General features: G+C 37.4%; 1 protein-coding gene across 9 annotated transcripts in view; it reads right to left on the bottom strand.

The window, feature by feature from the left end:
• Positions 1–25,431, bottom strand: part of Neo1 (neogenin 1) — a 168,757-nt gene that overhangs the window by 43,232 nt on the left and 100,094 nt on the right. For 5 of the 9 annotated variants that reach the window (XM_041679482.1, XM_041679476.1, XM_041679478.1 and 2 more), the window contains exons 8-13: positions 13,560–13,779; positions 10,211–10,365; positions 5,846–5,994; positions 5,244–5,382; positions 2,318–2,367; positions 558–705 (exon numbers count right to left, since the gene is read on the bottom strand). In XM_041679482.1, the coding sequence (XP_041535416.1) occupies positions 558–705; positions 2,318–2,367; positions 5,244–5,382; positions 5,846–5,994; positions 10,211–10,365; positions 13,560–13,779 (861 nt within the window). The remainder of the gene's footprint in view (positions 1–557; positions 706–2,317; positions 2,368–5,243; positions 5,383–5,845; positions 5,995–10,210; positions 10,366–13,559; positions 13,780–25,431) is intronic. The other 4 variants (XM_041679483.1, XM_041679479.1, XM_041679481.1 and 1 more) reach the window with 2 other exon arrangements.

Below are 25,431 nucleotides of genomic sequence, written 5' to 3'. Positions count from 1 at the left end.
CTCTATTTTTCATAGCTATATAATAAAAGAGAATTCCTAGTAATCTATAGAATGATCCTTTAGTAGATAGGCATTTCGGTTGATTTTTATAAGATACACTTCATGTTCTGTAATATATAAAAGGAAAATGATACAAAACTATTTCTGATAGAATTTTCTAACTTCACACTGTTCACAGCAGCAAATGTAATTATACTGCAGCTATTCAAATACTCTACAGGTCACATGAATCAGGCACAATATAACACGTTTTGTTACCAACTAGGTTGAGTAAATTCTCTTAATTTTTACATTACAAAGTAAGTGTTATATATGCAGAAAATGAGACAATAAAAAAATAAAAATCAAACACAGTTCAAGCCTCAGAGATGGAGGAATTGGCAAGAGTATTTTCCATTAATCTGCATTTAGTTAAAAATGGATTACTATATAAGTTTTCAAGAACCATTTTTAATTTGTTTATATAAAACACTGCTTAGAACAGTTTCAGACTAGTATAATTTAAAGTCTGAGAAAGAACCGGCTTTTAGTCATTGACTATATGCAAAGGAGCTTACCTTCAATCAGCTGAGACAGCTGTGTCCCAGTTACTAAGGTCTCAGTGACATCACTTTTTCGGGAGGCCTTTCGGTAACGAATCTTGTAGCCAATAATCTGCCCGTTTTGTGTGGCTGCAGAAGGGGGCTGCCAGTGAATCACTATACTCTGAGAAAAAGCAGTACAAGGAAAAGACTGAACACTTCACAGGGATGGCCTTAACTATGTACACTATTAAGTCCAATTTCACTATAGAAAGAGGAGAATAAGCATGTAGAGTTCACGATACTTGAAGCGTCATCAAATTATCTATTTAACAGTCAGTCAAAAATAATTCTAACTTACTGGGCATGGTGATGCACATCTTTAATCCCAGCACTTGGGAGACAGAGGCAGATAGAATTCTGTGTGTGAGTTTGTGGCCAGTCTGGTCTATAGTGAATTTAGGGTCAGCCAGAGATACACAGTGAGACCCTGTTTCAAAACAAAACAAAATATAAACACAAAAACAAACAAAACTTTAATTAAAAAACTTCCAATGATCAACTGAGGGGAGATAAAAAGCAGGTATGTGACAAGATGCCATCTAAAAAAATTCATGCTTGAGAGCCAAATGATAAGAGAAACTATCAAAAACCCCTCATGTTTTAAGTCTATGATTTTTGTGTTGCACTGCATAATATCTAACCTTGGGTACATGCAACCCATGGCCACAGCTTGGACATGCCTGATTGAGTCTAGATTTATCTCCTAAGTATTTTATCTGAATGAAAACATTAAAGTCCTGGAAAAGATTTAGAGAGAAAATAGAAGGTCAGAAGCATACAGATTAAGATTAGATTATTGTTAGGTGTAAGAATTATTTTCCTTCTTGAATACAAATTGGCTGTTAATTAAATAATTTCTATGGACAGGAATGGTGGAGTGTAGGTAGTCCCAACCTAGAAAGGCAGAAATTGCAAGATTAAAAATATTTGAGGCTAGCCTGGGCTATACAGCAAGTTCCAGGCCAGCCTGAACTATATACATACAAGTAAGACCCTGTCAAAAACAAAACAGAACAAAAAACAAAAACAAAAAAAGTGAAATAAGAGAGCAGTAAATGTTTCCTGAAGAAGCATGACATAGTACTTTTTGAAAAGACTTCTTTAGTATCTGAGACGCGTACATGGTGGATATGCTGTGAACAGACACCAAAATCTATGCCTACCTGTCTTTGGTTTATACTGGCATCGTGTCATCATAAGCAACTTACTTTCTTTGCACAATTTTGTATGGTTAAGATCTAAAATATCATATTTACATAAAAACAGCAATTTGCTTTGTAGAGAAGCTAAAGAAGTTTTAGTATCAGAGAAAGGAAAGAAACAGAATAGACAAGTGGAGCTCATAGCCCAGCTTTATACCTATGCTGTCTTATCTTCCTGCTTGATTTTAAACATTTTCAGTTACATCCTAATTTATCAGGTTGTTGATGTTGTTATTATTATTATTACTTTTATTTTTTAGGCAGGGTTTCTCTGTAGCTTTGGAGCCTGTCCTGGAACTAGATCTTATAGACCAGGTTGGTCTCGAACTCTCAGAGATCTGCATGCCTCTGCTTCCTGAGTACTGGGATTAAAGGCGTGTGCCACCACCACCTGGCTAGGTTATTTTAAAAAGCAAATGAGTTATCGAAACATTAGCCTTCATTGTTTTAATGTTTGTCTAAGGGATCTCTGGCTCTCTAAGCCCCTCTAAAGCTTAGTATGCCAGTAAAGAGAAGAGAAGCAAACTTTACCTTTGAATTCCTCACTTCTAAGGACAGATTCTGAGGAGCCGCACTGGGAACTAGGACAGGTTAAGAAAAGAAAAAAGGAAATAATCCAATTATCCACATGTTATTGTTCTTGGCCAGACTGAGCACAAATGCACATCTCCAATTGATGTGGGAGTGTCATATATATGTGACTAGGTCTGAATTCAGATAACAATGTCTTATGTTGACAGCTCTAGGGCTATCAACCCTAGTGTGGCCATGCTTGATTCATGTTTTAAGGTAAGACCCTTTCATATGAGTATCCATCCTTACTCAAATCAGGCTGATTCTCTGGAAATCACATAGTTACTTCAGGGATGTACAATGTCTTTGAACCTCTAGACCAGCAGTTCTCAACCTGTGTGTCATGACCCCTCTGGGAGTTGAACAACCTTTTCACAGAGAGGTTGCATATCAGATATTTATGATTCTTAACAGTAAAAAATTACAGTTATAAAGTAGCAAAGAAATAATTTTATGGTTGGGGTTACCATAACATGAAGAACTGTATTAAAAGGCTGCAGCATTAGGAAGGTTGAGAACCACTGCCCTAGACCCCAAACTTCTAGACTTCACATATATTCTGAACCTTAAGCATATTTATTCTGAATATCCATCATAGGCAAGAGCCTTATATTTTCTGGAACCAAGTCTAATAAATGTGGCAAGTGACTGAATGAACTATATAATAATACGGACCAAAATGGGATAGACACACATCGGCAAGTTTGGCTTTCTTATGGACTTTGTAAAGTGGTTTAGAAGGCAATTCTTAAGAAGAGAAAAACCTTTAAAAAAGGAAAGCTGCAGCAATGTGCCAGAGCATGCAATATACCAGAGCATGCATTTAGATGCAAAGAGTCTGGGTCTGCTGGTCAAACATTTACATAACTAATGTTCTTACTATACTGGAACTTAACACAAGAACATCTAAAAGTTGATGGTCCATGTTCCTTCCCACATCTCCCTCCACATAATGATAGGGAGCAAAGAAAACTCAAGCAGACATCATTAGTTTACCCTCTATTCACCAAATGCTAGTTCTAGCATTCTCACCTATTCCTCTCATCAGGACCTTAGGTTCTCTATCATCTGGTGACCACATATCAAAATAAGGACCTACTGAACCTTTGTTCATGACATGAGCCTCAAATCAGAGTCAGCTGTACAGGTCTGAAGTAGGACCCAGCACCTGTTCTGAAAACATTTCCACCCTCACAGCCAAGATTTGTTGCAAGCTACAACGTGGCAAGTTCTCACTCCGGACAGTGCTCTCGCAGCAGTTCACTCCTGTTTCCAGCTCGTGTGTAAGTTATCTACAAATGAACTTGCATGTGATCTACTTGATCAAGGTATTCTTTTAGGTGGCCTAAGACCTGGAATTTACCTTACTTCTAAGTGCTGTCTTAAACCCCCATGTTAAGAAACTTGGTTCCACTCAGTTTTCAAGGTACAACTCAGTAGGCCAACCTATTTAAGTACAGTTAAAATTTGGCTTACATGTAGATTTAAAAGGCCTTTTTCCATAAATTTTTTTCCCCAAATCATGACTAACTGGTTTATGCAGTTAGGTAGCCCAACTATAATTTATATTGTATTCCTCTTTTTTATCTGAAAAATTCTCAAGTCCAAAGAACAAAGAATAGCACAATAAACACTGTATTCTCTTTCTAGATTCACTAATTACTAACATTCAGCAATTAGTAACATTATTTTCCCATTTAAAATATAAATGAGAAATTGCATAGATATAGGCTTATCCATTGTTTCTGAATTATCTGACAGATGGCTGCAATCACTGCAATAGGTCACTCTGAAATACTTTAGTACATATATGTCTTAAGAACAAGGGCAGGCTCCAATAAAACTAAAACACAACAATCATATTTAGAAACTGCAATTTTGATATAAAAATGGTATCAAATATACATAAATAATATGTCTAATATTTAGCAAGCTTAATACTAATTAGTGTATTGACAGAGATGCTTTTGTCTCTACTATCTAGGAACCAAAGATCACACATATTTTATATCCCATGTCTTTACTCTTTAGATGATTTTTCTATAAGACTAATAATACATTTTAAGAACTGAGGTCAGTTTTTAAATTAAAAAAAAGTTGCAGAACTTTTCTCTATTTGACATATCTGTTTACTAGGCTGAAGTTAAATTTTTGGGTAGGAAAACAATAGAAGCAAAGTTGTATCTTTATCCATGCTTCTTTCCTAGTGATGAAATGTTTGATCATCTGCTTAACAGAGTCAAACTATAGCTTTTAAAGCATGCATGCTTATATATATGAGCTATATACAAAAACACATATTTAAAAAACAAAGAATACTAAATTTAGATGAGTTTTATCAGAGAGATACCCTTACAGTAAACTGCTATTTTCTTTCTTTTTTAAAAACCCCATTGATTTTGACCTATGCAATCACTGGCAAGCTGTAGTGAAAGTACTTCTGTTAGTCATGGGTATGTGCATATAATTTAGTTTAAAATATAGTCACAGGTGAGAAATCAAACTGTCACAAGATATCTATTAGGAAAATAACTATGGCTGGTATGTACAGTAAGGCTAATCTTCCAACTGCCATAAAATGGTCTGTGCAGTAACAAGCAACAGAAGTCACCTACATAGAATACAAAGACTGTACGAAAAATAACCAAGAACCCATTTAGTATTAGCTACCACATGCTCTGTGCTTTCCAGCGACAATAAAGCTGGTGAAGTTGGTGTTACCTAAAGCTGACATAAGAAAAATACTCAAAAAGGTTAAGTGACTTGAGCTGTAAGGGGGATAATGGGGCTATGAACAGAATTTTCTTGACATCAAAGCACATGATTTTACAACTAATTAGAGTCACTAAGAATGGTATTTTGTTGCAAAGAAAAAAAAGCTCACCATCTGATAATGTTCGAACAGCAACATCTTGTGTGGAGACTCCAGGACCATGTTTATTGTAGGCCACCACTCGGAAACTATACTCTGTGTATTTTTTCAGTCCATTAATAGTGTAGGAGTGACTTGAAACATCAACATCCTTGAATGAAATAGAATACTGTGTGTGTTGTATACACACACACGCACACGCACACACACAACACACACCTCTCAAGCCAAAAGAAATGCTACAAAATGACTAAACAACTTCTGCACAATACAGAGTTTTAGCCCTCTTACAGTTATTTATAGCGAAAGCATATTAGTTAATCATAAATAATAATTATTTAGAAGTATTATTTGACATTTAGTAACCCCTGCTGGTAAAAGCTACAAAATAAATCAGCACAACAAAACAATACCATCAACATTTAATTTCCTGTATCTCTCCCTCACTTTGATTTCTAATCAACTACCGAGCTTTGGAAGATCTGGGGGTTGGGGGGGGGTACAGAACTAGTACATCTGTGCATGCTAGGCAACTGTTCTACCACTGAGCTGTATCTGCAACCCCTTTAGTTTTTTAGAAACCAGTGGTTCTAAAAGATCATGTCATTTTATACCTGTTCTTTATCAGTCCCCTTTTCCATGTAGTACAATTTGTAATTCTGAATTTCCCCATTGCCGGACAGTGGTGTTTCCCATGTGACAGTGATAGAAGTAGGTGACGTTGCATGAGCTCGGATATTAGGTGCTGGGCCAGGGAGCTGAACTGAAAAGAGAATTTCAAGAGCTCAAGATATAAATCATGTTTACTGTAGTTCTTAATCACTCTCAGTGATACTGTCACAATGTCACAAACAATAAAAGCTCAGAAGACAATTGATTTAAGTTCTTATAGAAGATATACATTTTTCTTTACGTTAATTCAAAGTCAGAAATTATCTACGATGTATCTTCAATTTATTAAAAATAAGAAAAATACACAAAGAATTCTTTTGTCACTTATAAACTTTCAAGAGTAGTTTGTGTATGTGTGCGCACGTGTGTGTGTGTGTGTGTGTGTGTGTATTCACTGGTACAGACTGTGGAAACCGTAGGTCAGCTAGAGTGGATGGATGATCAGAGCCCTGGGACCCACCTGTCCCCCATTTCTTGTCTAGAGATGAGGTGTATGCCCAGCCTTATATGGTTGCTGGGGATCCAAACTCCAGTCCTTAGACTTGCATGACAAAACCTTGAATCACTGAGCTATCTTCCTCAGCCCCCAATCTGGTTTTGTAGAGGAATAAGGTAGCACACGAAAGCAACCACCATTGGAGGATCTCTTTCTTTTGTTGGGCGCTAAACAGGCCCACAGGGATGGGCAGAGGTCTCCTTCACAAGAACTCCCAGTTTAGCACAGAAATCAGGCATATTAATAAATCTCAACAGATTCATTTGGTGGCTGTAATGAAATAGAAAAAGAGTACAGGATTCTGTTGTGTGAAGGGTTGCTTGGGTAAGGGGAGGGAAAGAAAGGCTGGTGAAGACTTCTTGGTATTATAAATAATCTGTTTTCTCAGACAGCAGAGAGAAAATTATTTGTTATTGGAGCAATCAAGGGGATAAGTGGAAAGACAATGTTATATGACTTGTATGGTTGTACCACAGAATGGTTGTGGAAGAAATAATGTTGAAAACAAGAGCCAGACAGTGAGGACCCTTTGTTGTTCTGCTATAGAGTTTAGAATTTCCCTAACAGTCAGAGGACAGGAGCATGACAGTCAGACCCATGTTTAGAAATGATGTGTGGATACATGCACAAAAGAAAAGCAGCAAAGCAACAAAACTAGTTAAAGGAATAGCATTTGCTTTAGTAATAGTCACCATTAATTAGTATTATTATTCCCATTATAGGTAAGTTTTGAGGTGAAGAAGCTTTCCAAGTGATGGGAAATATATAATGCTGGAGCCAGAAGTTGGTCACTTTCTGAGTCTAAAACATAGGACTTCATGGAGATCAATAAGAAAACTGGAAAAGTACCTTCAAGGGAGTGGCTGTCCTCTGTGGGCTTCTAATTTCCACAATGGCTCATACATTAATCTTTTCAAAATAGTCTTTTCTTATGACTAAGAGTTCTTTCCCACTGGTATGCCAATCCTAGCTAGCTGCCCTTGCCTACACTTTGGGAGATGTCCTGTTATTTGAAACTAAGTTTTCTAGCACTAATGTCTCCATTATGGACACTGTTAGATTTAAGGCCAAAGAAGGGGAAATAAGTTAAAACAAACTGGTTTACTCAAATAGCAGCACTATGCCTTAAGATGTGTTTTGCTTCAGAAGTAGAAAGATCTGAATGTAGTTACTTTTAACAGTTGGTTGCTTTATTTAGTCATGAACCATGCATGCTATTTGTTCAACATTAATAGCACAGTCCAACATTAATAGATAGGTAGGGTTTGTCACACTTCTGTTGCAGTGAAAAATTTCTTCTAACTTAACTAAACAGAGGGGAAAACAAAATAGTTCATCAATTCTCTTGACATCACTTTCAATATACTCATTAATGAAGTGCAGGCAAATATGATCCTTAAAAAAGGCACTAATGATTCATTCAAACCAGCTGTACAGTGGTATAATAAACAGAAGTCTTAAGTTGACTTATAAAGCTAAATAGTCAAAGTACTTCCCAAAGACAGCTAATTTAACATTCAGACCTCTCCATATACTTCATACCTTCAGGAGGAGCAAGGTCCTCTTTACTTCATATGTCTCTATTGTCAAATTCCAAATGCCAGCTGGGAAGTGGTGACACAGGCCTTTAATCCCAGCACTGGGGAGGTGAAGGCAGGTGGATCTCTGTGAGTCTGAGGCCAGCCTGGTCTATAAAGTGAGTTCCAGGACAGACTCCAAAGCTACACAGAGAAACCCTGTCTTGAAAAACAAGACAACAACAACATCAAAATTCCAAATGCTTCATCAAAACTGGTTGTTCCTCCTGCTTATACCTCATTTAACTGCTCTTTCTTTCTCTCTTTTCTTTGAGACAGGTTTCTCTTTTAACTGTCTTGGTGGCTGTCCTGGAACTCGCTTTGTAGACTATGCTGGCCTCAACCTCACAAATATACACCTGCCTCTGCCTCCCCTCTGCCAACTGACTGCTGGAATTAAAGGCGTGCACCACCACCTGGCCTAACTGCTCTTTCCTGACCACAGTTCTTCAACATGTCACGGCAGCACCTCACACTATTATGTATTTAACTGCCTGTTTCTGGTATTATTTGTAAATTCCTTTGGACAGAAATCAAGGCTTACTATTCTTGTAGGTCTGAACTACCGAACACAGTGAAAAAGACACACAGTTAGGTACATAATAAGGTCTCTTTTCCATATGCTGTCTCTTTCACTTCTAAACTTGGCAATGATACTTCTAGTTCAGAGGTTTTCAAAATTTGATCACAAAGTCTGAAATGTTCATGAAAGCTATAGACTCTTTCCAAGGCGAATGTGAATATATATAGACACACAGATATTTTCATTTTCAGAAGGTTCACAGCCCCAGGACAGACTTCTGCACCAGAACAAATTCAGTGGTCCTTCCTTCATTTTCACCATGATTCACTTTGCATGAACTGTTTGATCCTATTTCTGGGATTTGGGTCATGTAGCTTTCTTCCCCAAGAATGCTTGTGCTATGTCAAATGCTTTAAGGTCAACCCCAGGTTCCATCTTTCCTAGGTTCCTTTCTATATTTTTATACAACTTCTTCCTTGCTCTGAATTCTAGTTCAGTATCGTTCATGTATGGTATCTGGACTTAAAAGCTAATGATGAATAAAGGAGTCTAAAAATCAAATGGACAATTCCCACACTTATCTGAAAACAGTCAACTGTGAAATTTAACACCCTACCCTGAGATGAGAATGCATTCCCCTTAAATCAACTCTGGAGACTCTTCAAGGCTCTTATGTTCTTGCCTAGTGTCCAATACTATGGTGATCAAAGTCCTCTTCCCGTATCTACTACTGTTTACCCTTAAGGACAAATCTTACTTGTTAACCGTTCCTGTATCTCCAATATTGTTCATAGTACCTGGCATAAGAGGTACTCAAATATTTGTTAAGTAATTTGCTATAATATTAAAAATTGAAGGCTCTTGAAGTTCTTTCCTTTATCCCTGAATTATTTCTGTTCCATTATTGATAAATTCATCCATTCTTCTGAGTTCCCAGATAGGGAGTTTCTACAAATGTATCTTACATGTTCTCCACTAAAACAAAGTCTTTTTTATTTAGGTTCACGAACACAGAGAAGCTAGTATAGGTACAATAAAAGTAAACTATAGAATATTCTAAGGAAAACATGGCTTATGGTGAGAGGCAAAACTTCAAAAAATCTCAGGAAGGGAAAACACTATATGATATTTCTTACAAATACAGGCCTGTAGTTTATAATCCAAAGTTAAGGCATACAGGACATTTATAATATAAACAAACTTGACACTTGCCTTAGTCACAGAAAGCCTTAGAAATATAATTAGAGGTAACACTATTGAGCACAAAAGAACACAGATCCAAAGTAAGAGCACCAAGAAGTTCTAACTAGTGAGGTATGCTAACATAGGGCACTCCAGCTGGTGACAAGTATAAATACATACCTCCTGTGCAAAGCACTACATTAGACATTACAGCAACTGTTCATAAATATGTTATATGAATAAAAGCAACTGAAGGCATGAAATGATGATGTATCTCAGAATCACACAGATAAAAGAGTACAAAGGATCTGAAGACAGGTTCTACAATACTTTTAAACTAAGTCGTAAAAGATCAGTGCAATACGAACATAAAGGAAGTAGAAATACACTGTCCTTTTACTTTTAGTGATTGACAGAAATTCATTTTCACATTCAGAAGGAGCTTGAAGCTATTATGCAAGACAAAAAGCTGACAGGACTCCAAATTGTCTCCCTCTAGGTGCGGCCAACAGACACGTGAAAGACTTACCTTCAGGCTGTGTTTCTACTCGTAGAGGAGCTGAACTCTCTCCAGAACCATGTTTATTTTGAGCCATAACTTTGAAGATGTACACAGTTGCTGGCATCAAGTTTTGAATAGTCACCTGCATCTCTCCTGGCTGACTGGTATTCTCAACACGCTCCCTTTGGATAAAGAAGGCGTTTTGAAAGAAACTGGTCAATACAAATATTTTTAGATAGTTTCAATTTCTAGATCATGTGAAAGTTCTAATTATTAAGTTTCACTTATTCTCAAAAGGGTTACCAGGAAGAACAGTATATGGTGCAGACAGAAGAGCAGATCATAAATACAGGAATGATCTTGATTAAACATTACTGGCATCACTGATTATAGCTAAATACACACACACAACCCAGCAGTGTGTGTGTATGTGTGTGCGTGTGTATGTGCGTGTGTATAACAAAGAGGCCATGAATTGGAGGGGAGATGAGAAGAGTTGGAGGGAAAAAAGAGAAACTGAAAACAAGGTAATCGTATTTTCAATAAATTTTTTTAAAAAAGAATCCAGGTGATGGCGGCGCACGCCTTTAATCCCAGCACTTGGGAGACAAAGGCAGGAGGATCTCAGTGAGTTCAAGACCAGCCTGGTCTACAAATTGAGTGTCAGGACAGCCAGGGTTGTCTGAAAGGTGGGGTAATGAGAGAAATCAGAGGCATTACTGAGATCTGGAACAAATTTCTATAGAATCATTATTTTAAAAAGTCTATGTTATATTAAGACAGTGTTGGATAATAAGCTAGGAAATTGAATTCCAGGTACAGTAGGGCTGTTTGCCAGCCAAAAGACTATGATCAAATCACTACCTCTTTCTGGACCCCACTTTCTTTAGGTATTTAATGGAAGAATGAGACAACATGGGCAAGCTTTTTTTAGAAGTCCATATAGTAAATTCAAGCTTAGAGGCAAACACTTCCTTATATAAAGATTAAAAAGTCACTATTTTAAAATATAGATACAACTATTAGCTCCTGGATCATAAAAATAACAACTCTGATTTGGCCTTGTATCTATAATATGAAACTCTGGAACTGGACTAACAGCTCAAATACTTCATCCACCTTGAAAATGCTTTTAGTCTTGGGAATAACTCTCAATTCTTCATTTAATGGCCAATATCAGAAAAGAACTGCTGTTTAAAATAGAGGCTTTTTTTAAAAATAAAGAGGACAAAATTTCATAGAAATTTTGAAAGGCAGGCAACGGACACTCTGGACTACACAATTTAGGTACCCAATAGAACTACTACTTTTGACCCATGCATATAGTGACATCTGGTGGTTATGTTTTTAAATGCAGAAGTAGAGAAATTTGCCTATAATGTCTACATTCTTACACCGTATTCTTAGTATACTGTGTAAAAAAATGTATTCTTCTCATTCTATGAATGACAAATATAAGCTCAAGAAGGTTAAATAGTTTATATTATAAAACAAAAATAATCACAATAGATTTCTTTTCCATTTTTAGACTTCTTTTATTCCTTCATTGCTTGTATTTAGAAATCAAGCTTATTGAAGCAACAAAGTTGGCCTCTTAAAGAATCTTCTTCAATACACTTACGGTATTTGCCTACCCACTCTATGTCACTGTTCTCATCTTCATCCAGGCTATCAACTGCTTGTGTCTAGATCAACATACCTTCTTTCTCTCTGGTTTTATTTTTTCTTCTTCTATTATAACCTTGAAAAGTACTCTCAAAATACTGATAACTACAAACTGTTAATACAGTTAGAGGGCATAACTGCTCAAGGGTCTAAAATGGTCCATTCTCATTTGATTATGCCCAGATTCTAACTGGCACTTCAACATCTGGTTCCAAATGTGCATTTTATTTTTAATCTCAAACTAATTTCTACCAAAAGCTCTGGTCAAGTAGGCAAGCTTTATGGTCTCATCCTCACATCAGACACTCTTGTGCCCTAGTATCTGTCATTATAAATGTCTCACCTAGCCCACTTGCAGCTGCTGAATGACATCATCAGGTTTGTAAAATTTCCTAAAAGGTAACAAAGGGCATGGAGATAAGCTGAGTCTAATACAGTGTAAAAGTGAATGAACACTTGTATGTGGGCATTTAGATAAGGCCTGAGGAATGTGATAGACAATAAGCCAAGTATAATTACTTGTTTGGAAAATGTATCTATGGTAGACGGATTAAAAAAGGCAAAGTTCCTGCCGGGGAAATAGTGTGTGTTATGCACAGGAATAACTAGATGCCTTCTTCCCTTTGTAAACTTACATGACATTTGCAGTAAAATGCCAAAGTCACCTGTGGGTTATTTTGACACTCAATTCCCTAAAGTCCATGTAGTACTACTGCATCCTTCAACTCTGTGGGTGTGAGTTTGGGTTTTTCTTGGGGAATGCTTTGTTTTTTTTGTTTTGTTTTGGGGGGTGTGTGTTGTTTTATTTCTTATATTTTGCTGTTTTCTTTTTCAGTTTTCTTTTGTTTTCAGCCCTTGCCACTCTCTAATCTTCCTCTGTTGTTTTATTTAATGTCTTTCTTGTTCATTGTATTAGTAATATTGTATATCTTTTTTATGAATAGGACTGTTTCCTTAGCTTTGTAAAATCTCAAGCATCCTGTTTTCAGCAAGCATTATCCAACAAGCAGTCCAATCTATCAAAATAAAATTATGCTAATGAGACTTCTGATGGGGCGAAATCACTGGGCCCTACATCTGCTGAGCTTGGTAGACTGGCCATAAAAACAATAAGTATATAACAATTACAGAAACTCCAGTATAAAAAAATAAACTGTATTTGATGTATTAGGGCCCTAAGCCGAGCACAATGAAAGAATCTACAACAGTCAGCAGGTGAAATGGGTTTTTCAGAGTTTATGATTTGGTGGGAAAACAATATAATATAAATACCTTAGGTTGATCAAATATTATTGTAGTCAACTGTCAATATTAGGGGTTTTAATATATACGGAGAGTAACAGTAATGTGCTGAGGCAGAGACTGTCTTGAGAGGGCTTCATGTACAGAAGGATTAAGGCATGTAGTTTTAGCTGGGAAGAAGAAAGGAGAAGGAGACCAGGGAGACTGGGAACAAAGGTTTTAGTGATAAGTAGACTGGCTTCGCTAGAAAATGAGTTTAATTGAGAAGAAAGATAGGAAAAAATACTAGGACTTCAGTATGCTTGGAGTTTACATAATGACTCAAATGACTTTAGGGAAAACACATTTCAATAATCTTATTTTCTGGACTGAAAATTGGTACAAACCCTGTATGGATAAAGCAGGGTGGCTATAACGAGGCAGAGTGTAAGAAGATGCAGTCCACTGGCCTAAACATCCAGGCACTTACCTAGCAATCCCTTCTTTGGTGTAGAACACAGAGTAGGTGAGGTTGTCTCCATGAGGATCTGATGCAGGTGTACGCCATGTCAATTTGATAAAGCGGGTAGAGACCAGAGAGGCCACGACATCCCGAGGAGCTGAAGGCAGTGGTCCAGTTGTGGCTGGTGCTAGATGGTCAGTAGTGGCACTGGTCAGTGAAGTGGGAGGTAATGTTGGGATGGCAACATCTTGTCATGTGCAAACATTGGGGAATATGAAGGGCAAACCACGACGGTTTTTAAAAAGAGAACAGAAAAACAAAAAACAAAAAAGAAAAATAAACAAAACCACGATGGGAAATAAAATAAAATGAATGAACATAAAAAAGGTCATTAAACTGAAGGCTAACATGCAGGCATGGAACAACTACTGCAAGCTAATGGGGTTTTTCAAGACACATCACTGTAAAACAAGCAGATTTTCTGATCTGATAAGGGTTATGGGTAAGGTACAGGGAAGTGACAGTTGAAAATAACACTTCTCAAAGGACACAGCAGTGCCCAGGTGATTTTCTTAATATTGAAAGCAGCATGCAATATCTGTCAAACTTTGTATACAACTTTCATAGTTTGGTGGACCTCAGTATCTTCTACTTTATCAAAATATGGAAACCTATGTACAATGACTATAGTATAGACAATCCTCATTACACTCAACAAATGCCTCAAGGGAAAAGTCTGAGGATAGGGTAGGGCTGTATGACTTTGATATAGAACTAGAAAGATTAGAAAGCTAAACTTTCAACTTTAATATTAAGCTCCGTTCTCCATATTGGCAATATCCAGGTAAGTGACAGCTTTCCTCATCTTGATAAATTATACTTCATTCGTCATTATGTCAATCCATTTAACTATAACATTATAAAAATTGCATCACAAAAATTCTAAGATCACAAAAATAGTATAGGTAACTTAAGATCCTCTGCAGGATCTTCACCATAATATAGGTTAAAACAGCCGTGGGCATGAGGTACTGGTTGCAAGAGGTGAAGCAGTGGCACAAAACATCCATGGCTAACTTGATCTTCCTTTCTAATTTTACAAATTTTACTCCTTATACTCAATCTCTTCTTTTTTAGAGACAAAAGGTGCAAGTTTAATCTCACTCCACCATGCCTGAGAGAAGGTCTCATATTTTTTTAAAAAGTTGAAATAGGAGCAGCAGGGTTGTGTCCCACCACCCAGCCGCCCGCACGGCTAGCTTTATACCCGAAATAATTACACGGAAACTGTATTTCTTTTAAACACTGCCTGGCCCATTAGTTCCAGCCTCTTATTGGCTAGCTCTTACATATCGATCTAACCCATTTCTAATATCCCTGTAACACCACGAGGTGTCTTGCCAGGGAAGATCTTAACCTGCGTCTGTGTCCGGTAGGAGAATCATGGCGACCGACTGACTCAGCTTCTTTCTCCCAGCATTCTGTTCTGTTTACTCCGCCTACCCAATTTTATGTCCTATTAAAGGGCCAAGGCAGTCTCTTTATTTAACCAATGAAATTAACACAAAACATAAGACTCTCCCCCCAAAGTTACTATACACTTCCTGAGGAAACTGATAGAAAACAGGCAGAGAAGAAAACAATTAGTAGACTTTGTTACTCTCACAACCACCCATTTGGTGGAGATTGAACCCAGGGCCTCCAGTGTGCTAGAGAAGCCCTCTTATCTTACTAGTTTTGAATTAAGTGGTAGAACAGGGAACAGTCTCCTAGAAGTATTTAAGCCATTTCCATACGGAATTCTGTCTCTTTATGTGGGCCCGTAAATAATTACAACAATTGTGTCATCTGTACTACCTTATTGCCTTCATCTTAGAGAGGACAGCACTCTGGAGTTAAAACCACCTGTCCTGGGCCATAGCAAGTAGTGGAGTAGTAAACCTAACTAGGACTTTTAGTTTAAAAGGGCTCTGAATTTAGCCAACAGAAGACTGAAAACTTATTTCCAGTTTGGGTATGCCACTTTCTTGTATAATTTTGGACAAATTGCTTATTTTTTCCTGCTCTCTCCTTTTTGTGTCTACCTCCATAGAAGTTTAATCTGTCAAAATGTAAGATTATAAAGTTTTCCTTCAGCTGTAAGTACACACTTTAATGAGACACATAGCAATATGGCAAGTCAAATTTGAATAGCCACTGAGAATGTGTTCATGTCCTGCATGCCTTGATAGTGTGTTGCCTCAGAGGAAATATCTGCCTCTCGTTCACAGCTTTCAGAGTTCTTTTCTTTTATGTCAGTTTGTTTACATAGCAGCTTAGGAGGTGGGGCAGAAATGGACTTAGATGCTGAGAGGAAAAAAATCAGGAACTTTCAGGTTTCTGGCTTAGCAGACTGGGCTGGTGGAAAAGGAAATATAAATGAAGACAAGGGACTGAGGAGTAGATGATGAGTTGGTTTGTCTTAGGTAACAGTCACCTATATAGAAATGTATACAGGCAGCTGCGGATATGTATCTGAATATTATTTTAAAAAGTCACTAAAAACCTTTGCAGGGTTCAAAGAGTAATCTAAACACAATTGCTTCTAAAACATATAAATATAGTGGGAAGAGTCTTGGATTGAATTCAAAGATTCATGTTTAAACCGTGACCCAGACACTTCCTAATAATGCCAGTGTGGCAAGTCAGCCTGCTCTGTGTCAGTTTCATCTATAAATCAGGAGCAGTAGCACTCCCTACCTGTGTCCCATATAATAGGAACCAGATGAATGCTAAACAAGAAAATACATGTATAATTGGCTTTGAAAGGGCAATGTGCACAATACTTCCCCCATTGAATGGGATGAAAGCAGCTAGGGAGATAATGTAAGCAGGGGAAAGCAGGTGAAGGGCGTAATAGGTAAATCATTTAGACTGGGAAGTTTGGTTGTCCTCTGATCTTCTCATGCACAATTCTGTAATTCATTAACATCGTACAGCACTTATTTACACCACCCATGTTCACATTGTACCACCTCATACGAATCTACGAGTCCCTTAAAAACAAAATCTCTACTTGTTTCATCTTGTAACCACTCACTTCCTCTGTCTACTTTAGATAATCAATAAATTCATATTACTAAATTAATAAATGGAAGAAAATTCAGGAATGCTTCCATGGAGACCAATGTTTCTAAAAGCTCATTCAACATTTTGATCTTTTTAGTCAAGCATAAACAAATAACATTATATAAGCAAATTAAATTTTCAAAAGAGACATTTATTTCATGTACATCTAATCAAAGTGTAAACATTACCAGATTATTGTAATAATGTAAACAATCCCTCACTGATCAAGGTAGGACGAATCTATGCACACTGCAGCTCACCTTCCCATGTGGGTTCTATGTCCTACCTAAGCAAGTGAGGGAAAGAGACTTATGTGACCATATAGACTCAAGTAAGAACTAGCTTATACCGGCATCTACAGCAAAATAGTACAGACTGGGACTCTGGTGGATGACAAAAATCTCATCCCCAGCAGCAATGATAAAACTAGACGAAACTGCCCAGACTTGAACTTGACCAAAGGCACAACACAAGCTAAAATGCTGTGGAATAATCCTTCTGCACACTGTGAAGACGTGCTGCTCTCATTGTCAACGAAAAGCTGGATAGCTGAAGGCTAGGCTGAATTTTGGGGGTAGAAAGAATGTTGGGGAGAAGGAGGAGGGATCTGGGGAGACACCATGAGAAGAACAAGCCTTGGGGCAGCACACAGATTAATAGAAATGGGATAAGTTATAAGAGCTAGTTAAAAAACTTAAGCTATTGGCCTAGCATTTGTAATTAATATTAAGTCTCTGTATGGTTATTTAGGGAGCAGCTGGTGGGACAAAAAGTCCACCTACACCAAGAAGCATTTGTTAATGGAAACTATAACATTTAAGGTAAAAACAGTGTCTGGGTTATCATCCCATTTTTGTTCAAGTGACCAAGCAGGACAGAATGGGCACTGAAAATCAATGGTTTTGCTGTTATTGTCAGAGAGGGCTCACTGATGTGCAGGAAGAGCTAGTACTTCCTAGCCTGAGGTGATCTTTTAGGGGCAATGAACAACTGACCAACCATGGAACATGGTATTCCGTGAGGTAAGAAAGTGCTACGAAAGCTTGATAAGCACTCTATATATCCCAGGATGACTAAAGTGATGTGTATATGCTCCAGAGACTGAAGGTCCAAGCCATCCATGTATCCCCAGTTAGTGAAGTCATATGTGTAGTCATGAGACAAACAAGAGCACTTAGCACAGAACAAAGAATGAGGCAGCTTGAAAAATAACTCAAAGTTTGAAGGTATTCCTCAAACCACACCAAGATCTACCAGTTGAGAGCTTGAAGAATTTGGACATAATTTTAGACTAATTTTTGGCTAATAGTCTATATAGAGATAGAGGTGCTGGGTGTGTTGGCTCATGACCACAACCCTAGCTAGCACTTGGAAGGCTGAGGCAGGAATCATAGGTCAGTCCAGGATCAGGTGGGGGAAAAAATACAAGACAACTTTCATTTATGAATGATGTAACTGTCTATATAGAAAACCCTCTGGTTAGAGAGACGGCTCAAGAGCACTGGCTGCTCTTCCAGAGGTCCTGAGTTCAATTCCTAGCAACACCACGGTGGCTCATAACCATCTATAATGGGATCTGGTGCCCTCCCTATCATGCAGGTAGATATAGTAAATCTCTACCTGCATAGTAAATAAATAAATCTTAAGGAAAAAAACCCCTTTCACGCCGGGCGGTGGTGGCGCACGCCTTTAATCCCAGCACTCGGGAGGCAGAGGCAGGCGGATCTCTGTGAGTTCGAGGCCAGCCTGGTCTACAAGAGCTAGTTCCAGGACAGGAACCAAAAGCTACGGAGAAACCCTGTCTCGAAAAATCAAAAAAAAAAAAAAAAAAAAACTCTTTTACATCTACTACATCTTACTAAGTTTAGTAAGGTCAGAGGATATAAAACCTTGTATTTTTTACATTTGAGAAACAAGCAATATAAATATGAAATTAAGAAAACAATTCAGGAGCTGAGGAGATTACTCAGTGGTTAAAAGTACTGGCTGCTCTCCTAAGGGGCCCAGGTTCAATTCCCAGCATACACATGGAGGTTTACAGCCATCTGAAATAGCAGTTCTAAGGTACCTAAGCCCTCCTTTGACTTCTACAGGCATGAGGCATACAGACAAAACATGACAAAGCAAATACATATACATGTAAGCAAGATACCCATACACAAAATTAATTTAAAAAGGGTTTGTATTTTTTTTTATAAAAATTCTAATCATAAATATCTTTCACAATAGCACAAAAAAGTGAAGTCATTTAGTAATAAACTCAATACAAATATAAGAATTATACATAGAAAACTACTGTGACAAATTAAAGAAAGCCCTAGAGACACTTTTATGCATTTGAAAGTCTAAAAAATGATGAAGGTAAATCTTCTGAAAGGTTATTTGAGTTTTAGTTTTAGATTAGAATGTAAGCTAAATAAATTTCTGAGAACTCTTTTTATTTGTTTGTTTGAAGACAGGTTTTCTTTGTGTAGCTCCGGCTGTCCTGGAACTCACTCTGTAGACAAGGCTGGCCTTGAACGCAGAGATCCGCCTGCATCTGCCTACATGTACAGCCACACTCAACTTATTACTAAATAATAGACATGATGGCATAAACTCCTCTTTGTATTAAACAGAAAAGTATTTCAAGTAAATCAAAATGTATTAAGAAATAAGGCAGATAAGAGGAAAGTAAATTTAATGGAAGAAATTTCTGGGATGCTAAATACTTCAAAGGCTAAGATTGACAAGTCACAAATCAATAGATCTTGAGGAACTAACTATCAGTACATCTGGAAGCAGGGATGACATGAAAAGAGGAAGTACATGAAAGTGTGTAAAGGAGCTATGAGATTTCAGAATCTTCCAGAACATCTATACTTAGGAAGCCATAGGAGATCTGCGGTGACTACAAAAGAATTAAGATGGAAGATAACACCTCAGTTACACCATCAAGGTTGACATCACCAAACACCAAGCACTGATGGATATCATGTACCCCGATACAAAAGCACTGCAAGATCACTTCTCATATGTATTTCTTTAGAAAAAAAAATCACATCGGGCCAGGCGGTGGTGGCGCACGCCTTTAATCCCAGCACTCGGGAGGCAGAGGCAGGTGGATCTCTGTGAGTTCGAGACCAGCCTGGTCTACAAGAGCTAGTTTCAGGACAGGCTCCAAAACCACAGAGAAACCCTGTCTCGAAAAACCAAAAAAAAAAAAAAAATCACATCGGTGTAATCATAAGTCCATTCAGAGAACATTATATAAAATATTTGACAAATATTTTATTTGCTAAAGTGTCGAAGATATGACAGATCAGAAGTCTACAGAATTTGTCAAATTGAAAGAGACAGATAAATCATTGTTATGATATAGTTTTTTTTTTTTACACTGTGATGCTATATTGCTCTCACTGGTTTAAGTAAAGAGCTAATGGACAATAGCTAGGCAGGAAGAGGTTAGGAGGGACTTTTAAGTCAGGGAAAAAGAGTATGAGGAAGAAAAAGGCCAGGGTCACCAGTCAGACACAGAGGGAGCATGTCATGTAGAAAATGAGGTAACAAGCCATAAGGCAGCATATGAATCAATAAATATGGGTTAACTTAAGTTGTAAGAGCTAGTTAGTAACAAGCATTAGCTATCAGTCAAGACTTATAATTAATAAGTCTCTGTGTTGTTATTTGGGAGCTGGCTGGCAGGATAGAAACTTCCAACTAAAAAACATAAACGTAACATGGTATCCAAAAGACTCAAGAGGAATGAACTCCCTACAACTCTCTTGAGCTTCTTTCTTGCATGTTTTTCTCCAGTAGCCTGCTCTATAAAGTCTATCTTTCTAAACCCAACCCTTCCATCTAGCTCTCTGACCTTGCTAGGTGGTCTGCTCTCAGCTTCCATAGGTAAGGGTGCCATTACCCACCCCAGGCAACAGGAAGTATTTCAGTAAAATAGATGGGGCTCACTTCACTTGCTTCCCTAATCTTAGTGGTCATGATCCTAACATGCTTTCAAGTATTTAAAATAATTACTTTATTCTTTGTCCAGTTTTCTGGTTGTTTACTGCAGAAGAAAGTCCAGAACTAACTACTCTGTGATAGTCATTTGTGATTTAAAAAGACTGCAGAAATTATTAGGTAATTAAAAAAAATTTCTTTCAAATAATACCATAATAAAAGTTGCTGGATCATGATAATAACCACAACATATAATTAAGTACAACAAACACAAGAAGCATAGGCTTTCAGGATAGTTTGTATCTTTCAAGAAAAGGTGAAAGAAGAAATATATTCAAGATTGTAAAACTTTAATTATCCAACATTTCGCTGGTTAAATGTTATGTTATTAATTTCTTGATGTTAGTGCTCAATTTTTATCTTCACAAAAAGAAAAGAGGATAATAACAAATCAAAAGGAGACACATATACATGGGAGTGTGTGCGGGGGTGTTGAACAGTGGCTATGGTAGCACATGCCTATTATCCCAGAACTTAGGAAGTGAGACAAGAGGAATATGGGTTCCAAACTAGCCTAGGCATCTACACAGAGAGACCTTGTCTCAAAATACAACAAATAAAGTCACCTAAGTTGAGGACAAGGATCAAATGTAAATTGTAGAGCCTAGTATATTGGGGACATTTCTTGTTGCTGTGAGAAAAATACCTGTAAAAAGCAACTACCAAAGAAAGGATTTATTTGGTCTCATACAGTAACCATAGCAGGGAATAAGACCAATTCTAGCTGTGTCAGCAGGAGAATGATTACATTATGCTCCAATCAGGAAGAAAAGGGATGAATATGTTGCCTTAACAATGGTAGGATCAGGTAATGTAGGTCAGGCTAGTTTCTATGGCTACAGGAAACATTTTAATCCTACCAAGTTCTTTGAATTGAGTGTAGAAATCGTTTGGCTAAAGACCACCACCACTTTAGGAGTAAAGCCAGTGGAGTCATCCTGATAGTATATATGGCATGATATTCTAACAAAAACTTAAAAGATACCCTATCATTTCAGATTCTATCTGATGGAGGAGGGTCATCTTTCTATCTGTTGTTTCATTGGTTAAGTAATAAAGAAACTGCTTGGCCTCTGATAGGACAGAAAATTAGGTAGGTGGAGTAGACAGAACAGAATGCTGGGAGAAAGAAGCTGAGTCAGGCAGTTGCCATGATTCTCCCACTCCAGACAGACGCAGGTTAAGATCTTCCCTGGTAAGCCACCTTGTGGGCTACACAGATTATTAGAAATGGGTTAGATCAATATGTAAGAGCTAGCCAATAAGAGGCTAGAGCTAATGGGCCAAGCGGTGTTTAAAAGAATACAGTTTCTATGTAATTATTTTGGGGCATAAGCCATGCAGGCGGCCAGGTGCTGGGGATGCAGCCCTGCTGCTCCCTCAACATCTATCTATCAAGTAGTGTCTTCACAATATCAGCAGAGTAGAGATAGGCTGTTTTTTTAGGTGCCATTAGAAAATCAACCAAATTGTTAGAGATGCCATTCTAAAATTACTGACAGAATAATTCGTTTCCCCTATAGCAAACAGCTGAAAGAAAGCAACTGAGACAAAACAGAAAAAAACCCAGTAACTTTTAAGAAGCAGGGAACAACTAGAATTCAATAAAACAACGACTCTAAAAGATGAGAGAAATTCAGAAGACGCATCCACATTCAACCAGGGAAACAACTGTACTAGGCTATTAGTCACAGCACTTAATTTAAAATAATAACAGTAATGGAAGGAGAGAAAAGCCATATATCATTTGCTCCTGAGAGCAATTTGTCACTGACAAATTAGGAGCCATTGACAGGATGGGGTTGTTATAATGACTTCATGCTGTATGTAGTGCTCCCAATAGTGTTTCTCAGTGTATTGGACAAGTTTCACAACTTGGTAGTGAGATGCATAAGAAATGACAGATTTTTTAACTAAAATTCATTACTATTCCCAAATTTTAAATATGATAATGAAGCAAAGAAAATCAAAGCAAAGGAATAATTCTGTGTAATGATGATGACTGGGAATTAGCATTTTCATTGTCACTGTTCTTGTCAGTACAATAATAATTTTTTCATCAAAGCTCACGTAAGGAAATTTTATTAATTCTAATATTCTGATTTTCAGGTAAAAAAAGTCATGATAATTTTCAAGGATTCTATGCTTAGAATAAGGCTAATTTGAAATAGCACACATTTCTTAGTTATGTATTATTTGAAAGATACATCAAATTGGCTTGTGAAAAATCTAAGATGAATTTTAAAAATGAAAGATACATTGACTTATAAAACTAAAAAACCCTTTTTTCCAAGGTTTGTATGACAGAAACAATGATTAATTTGACACCTACTTTTGGCCTGAAAATCATTTCCCTATTATAATCCGTATTACTTAACTTCTAGAAAGAGAAATAGCAAATTGTCTATAGTGCAAATGACTCCTAAACATCTTTGAAATTTTCATGCATATTCAAATAACCTTAGAGTGTGTTCTCCTTTTGCTCATACAAGTGACAAGTTGTACTAGTTTTATAATCAATCCAAACCTTTAACCTCCTTCCCTCCAACCCATCTTTGGTTTTTGAGACAGATCTTATTATATAGCCAAAGCTACCTTCCAAATCACAATCCTCCTGCCTTAGCCTCTCAAGTGTTGGGATTACCAGCATATGTCACCACATCTGGTTTATTTTTATTCTTTTTTTTCTTTGTGGCTGGAGAGACAGCCATGGGTACTGGGAACCGAACTATTATATTTTTGGTTGTGAGCCTAGCCTTTAACAGCTGAGCCATCTCTCCAGCCCTTACTTTTATTCTTAACTGATCTAAAATTGTAACTGTATATTTAAAACAGTAACAGTAAAAATGGATTGGGATAATATATCATGCACAAAATGATATAAAAATGGACAAATGATTTCTCACATTAACATCAATCAAAACAAAACTGGCACTGGACAAGAGGACAGCAATCAGTACCACAGTGCTTATTTAACATGCTCAATGCACTGGGTTTGATCCCTAGCACTATAAAACAAAGTTTTTTTAAAAATAGGACACAGATTTAATTATATTAATGTACTGATTAGCTATAATAACTTTAAGACTTCAGAACAAGGAAGTTTACCCAGGGATAGAAAACAGCATTCCATATTAATAAATCTATAAAATTTTCTTTCTTTTATTTTTGTTTTTTTGAGAAAGGGTTTCTCTATGTAACAGTCCTGGCTGGCCTTGAACTCACTGAGATCTACCTGCCTCTGCCTCCCAAGTGCTGGGATTAAAGGTGTGTGCCACCACCGCCTGGCCTATAAAATTTTCAAGAAGACATAATCTTAAACATGTATGAACTCAACAAGAGTACCAAAGTTACAGAAATTTATAGCATGGATGCCTATGTAAAAAAGGAAATTAGTGACAATCAAAGGAGAAATATTAGAGAAAATAAAATCAAACTAAAAAATAAACTTGTACCCAGCATCAAGGCTGTAGGGAGGAGGTAGAAGAATAACACAGATAGAAATTACTAATATTAAATAGAAGCAAAAATGGATGACCTCACAAAAATAAAAAGTGAATACTACACATAATTTAAATTAAGCAGGAAGTACCAGGCTCCTCCTGCCCTGCATGAACCAAGAGCCTATGATCAGAGCAAGGGGGCAATTTCAAGCCCTAATTGTTAATTATGTACATGACTTTGAGTCTTAAACCAATGAGATGGGGAATCTGGGAAGGGGGCAAATTCTGCTAGCCTACTGTCAGAGAGGGCAGGGATTTCTCACTACTTTACAAAATCACTGTCAAGTGTCAAATCAACATGTCAGCCATTTTTGCTTTGCTACTAGAGACTGGCATTCCTTTCTGCAGATTGGAATAAAGAAAACTGTTTCACACCCTCCTCCCCAGTCTCTTGAATTTTTATCTTATTTCCAATAGTTGTATATAGCTAGTTTCTTACAAAATATAGAATGCGGAAAAGGGAAAAGAGTAACCTGATAGTAAAGAAACCTGACAGCAATACATTTGCCAAGTAAATGGGTTAGAATCATTGGTGCTCACTTAAAACACAAAGGATGGTGACTTGTACTGTACCCCCATCAGAAAAAGTGGTATTAAATAAAAGCAAAAATACTTGAATAAAGTGTGGACCTCATAATAAAAAGGTTCAGTATTGATCAACAGCAACAAATGTGAGAGAAGTAATGTACCTACATCTGGAGACTCTTTAGTTATCTTTTAGGTGCCTATGGTGCTTGGGTCTATGAGCATGTGAGGAAATCAGAAGTGGGTGTCCAATGTCCTCCTCCACTCTCTTCTTTTTAGGAAGTCTCCCCTTAAATCTGGGATTCCTTTTCTGTTGGTTAGGCTGGAAACCAGCAAGCCCAGTGATCCTCTTGTCTTCACATTACAGGCATTATGCTACCCATATTATGTGGGTGCTGGAATCCAAATTCCAGCCCTCATGACTGCACAGCAAACAAAGCTGAGTTCCAGAGCAGTCAGAACAGTTATATAGAGAAACCCTGTCTCAAAAAAATCAGAGAGAGGGAGAAAGGGAGAGAGGATGAGAAGGGGGAGGGAGAAAGGGAGAGAGGATGAGAGAATGAAAGGGGGAGGAAGGGAGGGGAAGACGGAGGGAGGGAAGGAGGGAGAGAGAGAAGGAAGGAGTGAGGGAGAGAGAAAACTAGAAGTGTATGGATTTGTTTCCAGTGCTTAAAAAAGCAAACTAGGGGGGAAGAAGAGGGTAGGAAGGGAATATAGGAAGTGACAGTTAAAACTAAGGGCTGAGTGTTGTATGGAAACATACC

The sequence above is a fragment of the Microtus oregoni genome, unplaced genomic scaffold (assembly GCF_018167655.1).
Source record: "Microtus oregoni isolate MIOR12 unplaced genomic scaffold, Mior012 000032F_ref0000030, whole genome shotgun sequence".
NCBI classification, from domain to species: domain Eukaryota; kingdom Metazoa; phylum Chordata; class Mammalia; order Rodentia; family Cricetidae; genus Microtus; species Microtus oregoni.
This window is presented reverse-complemented; position numbering and strand designations above follow the sequence as displayed.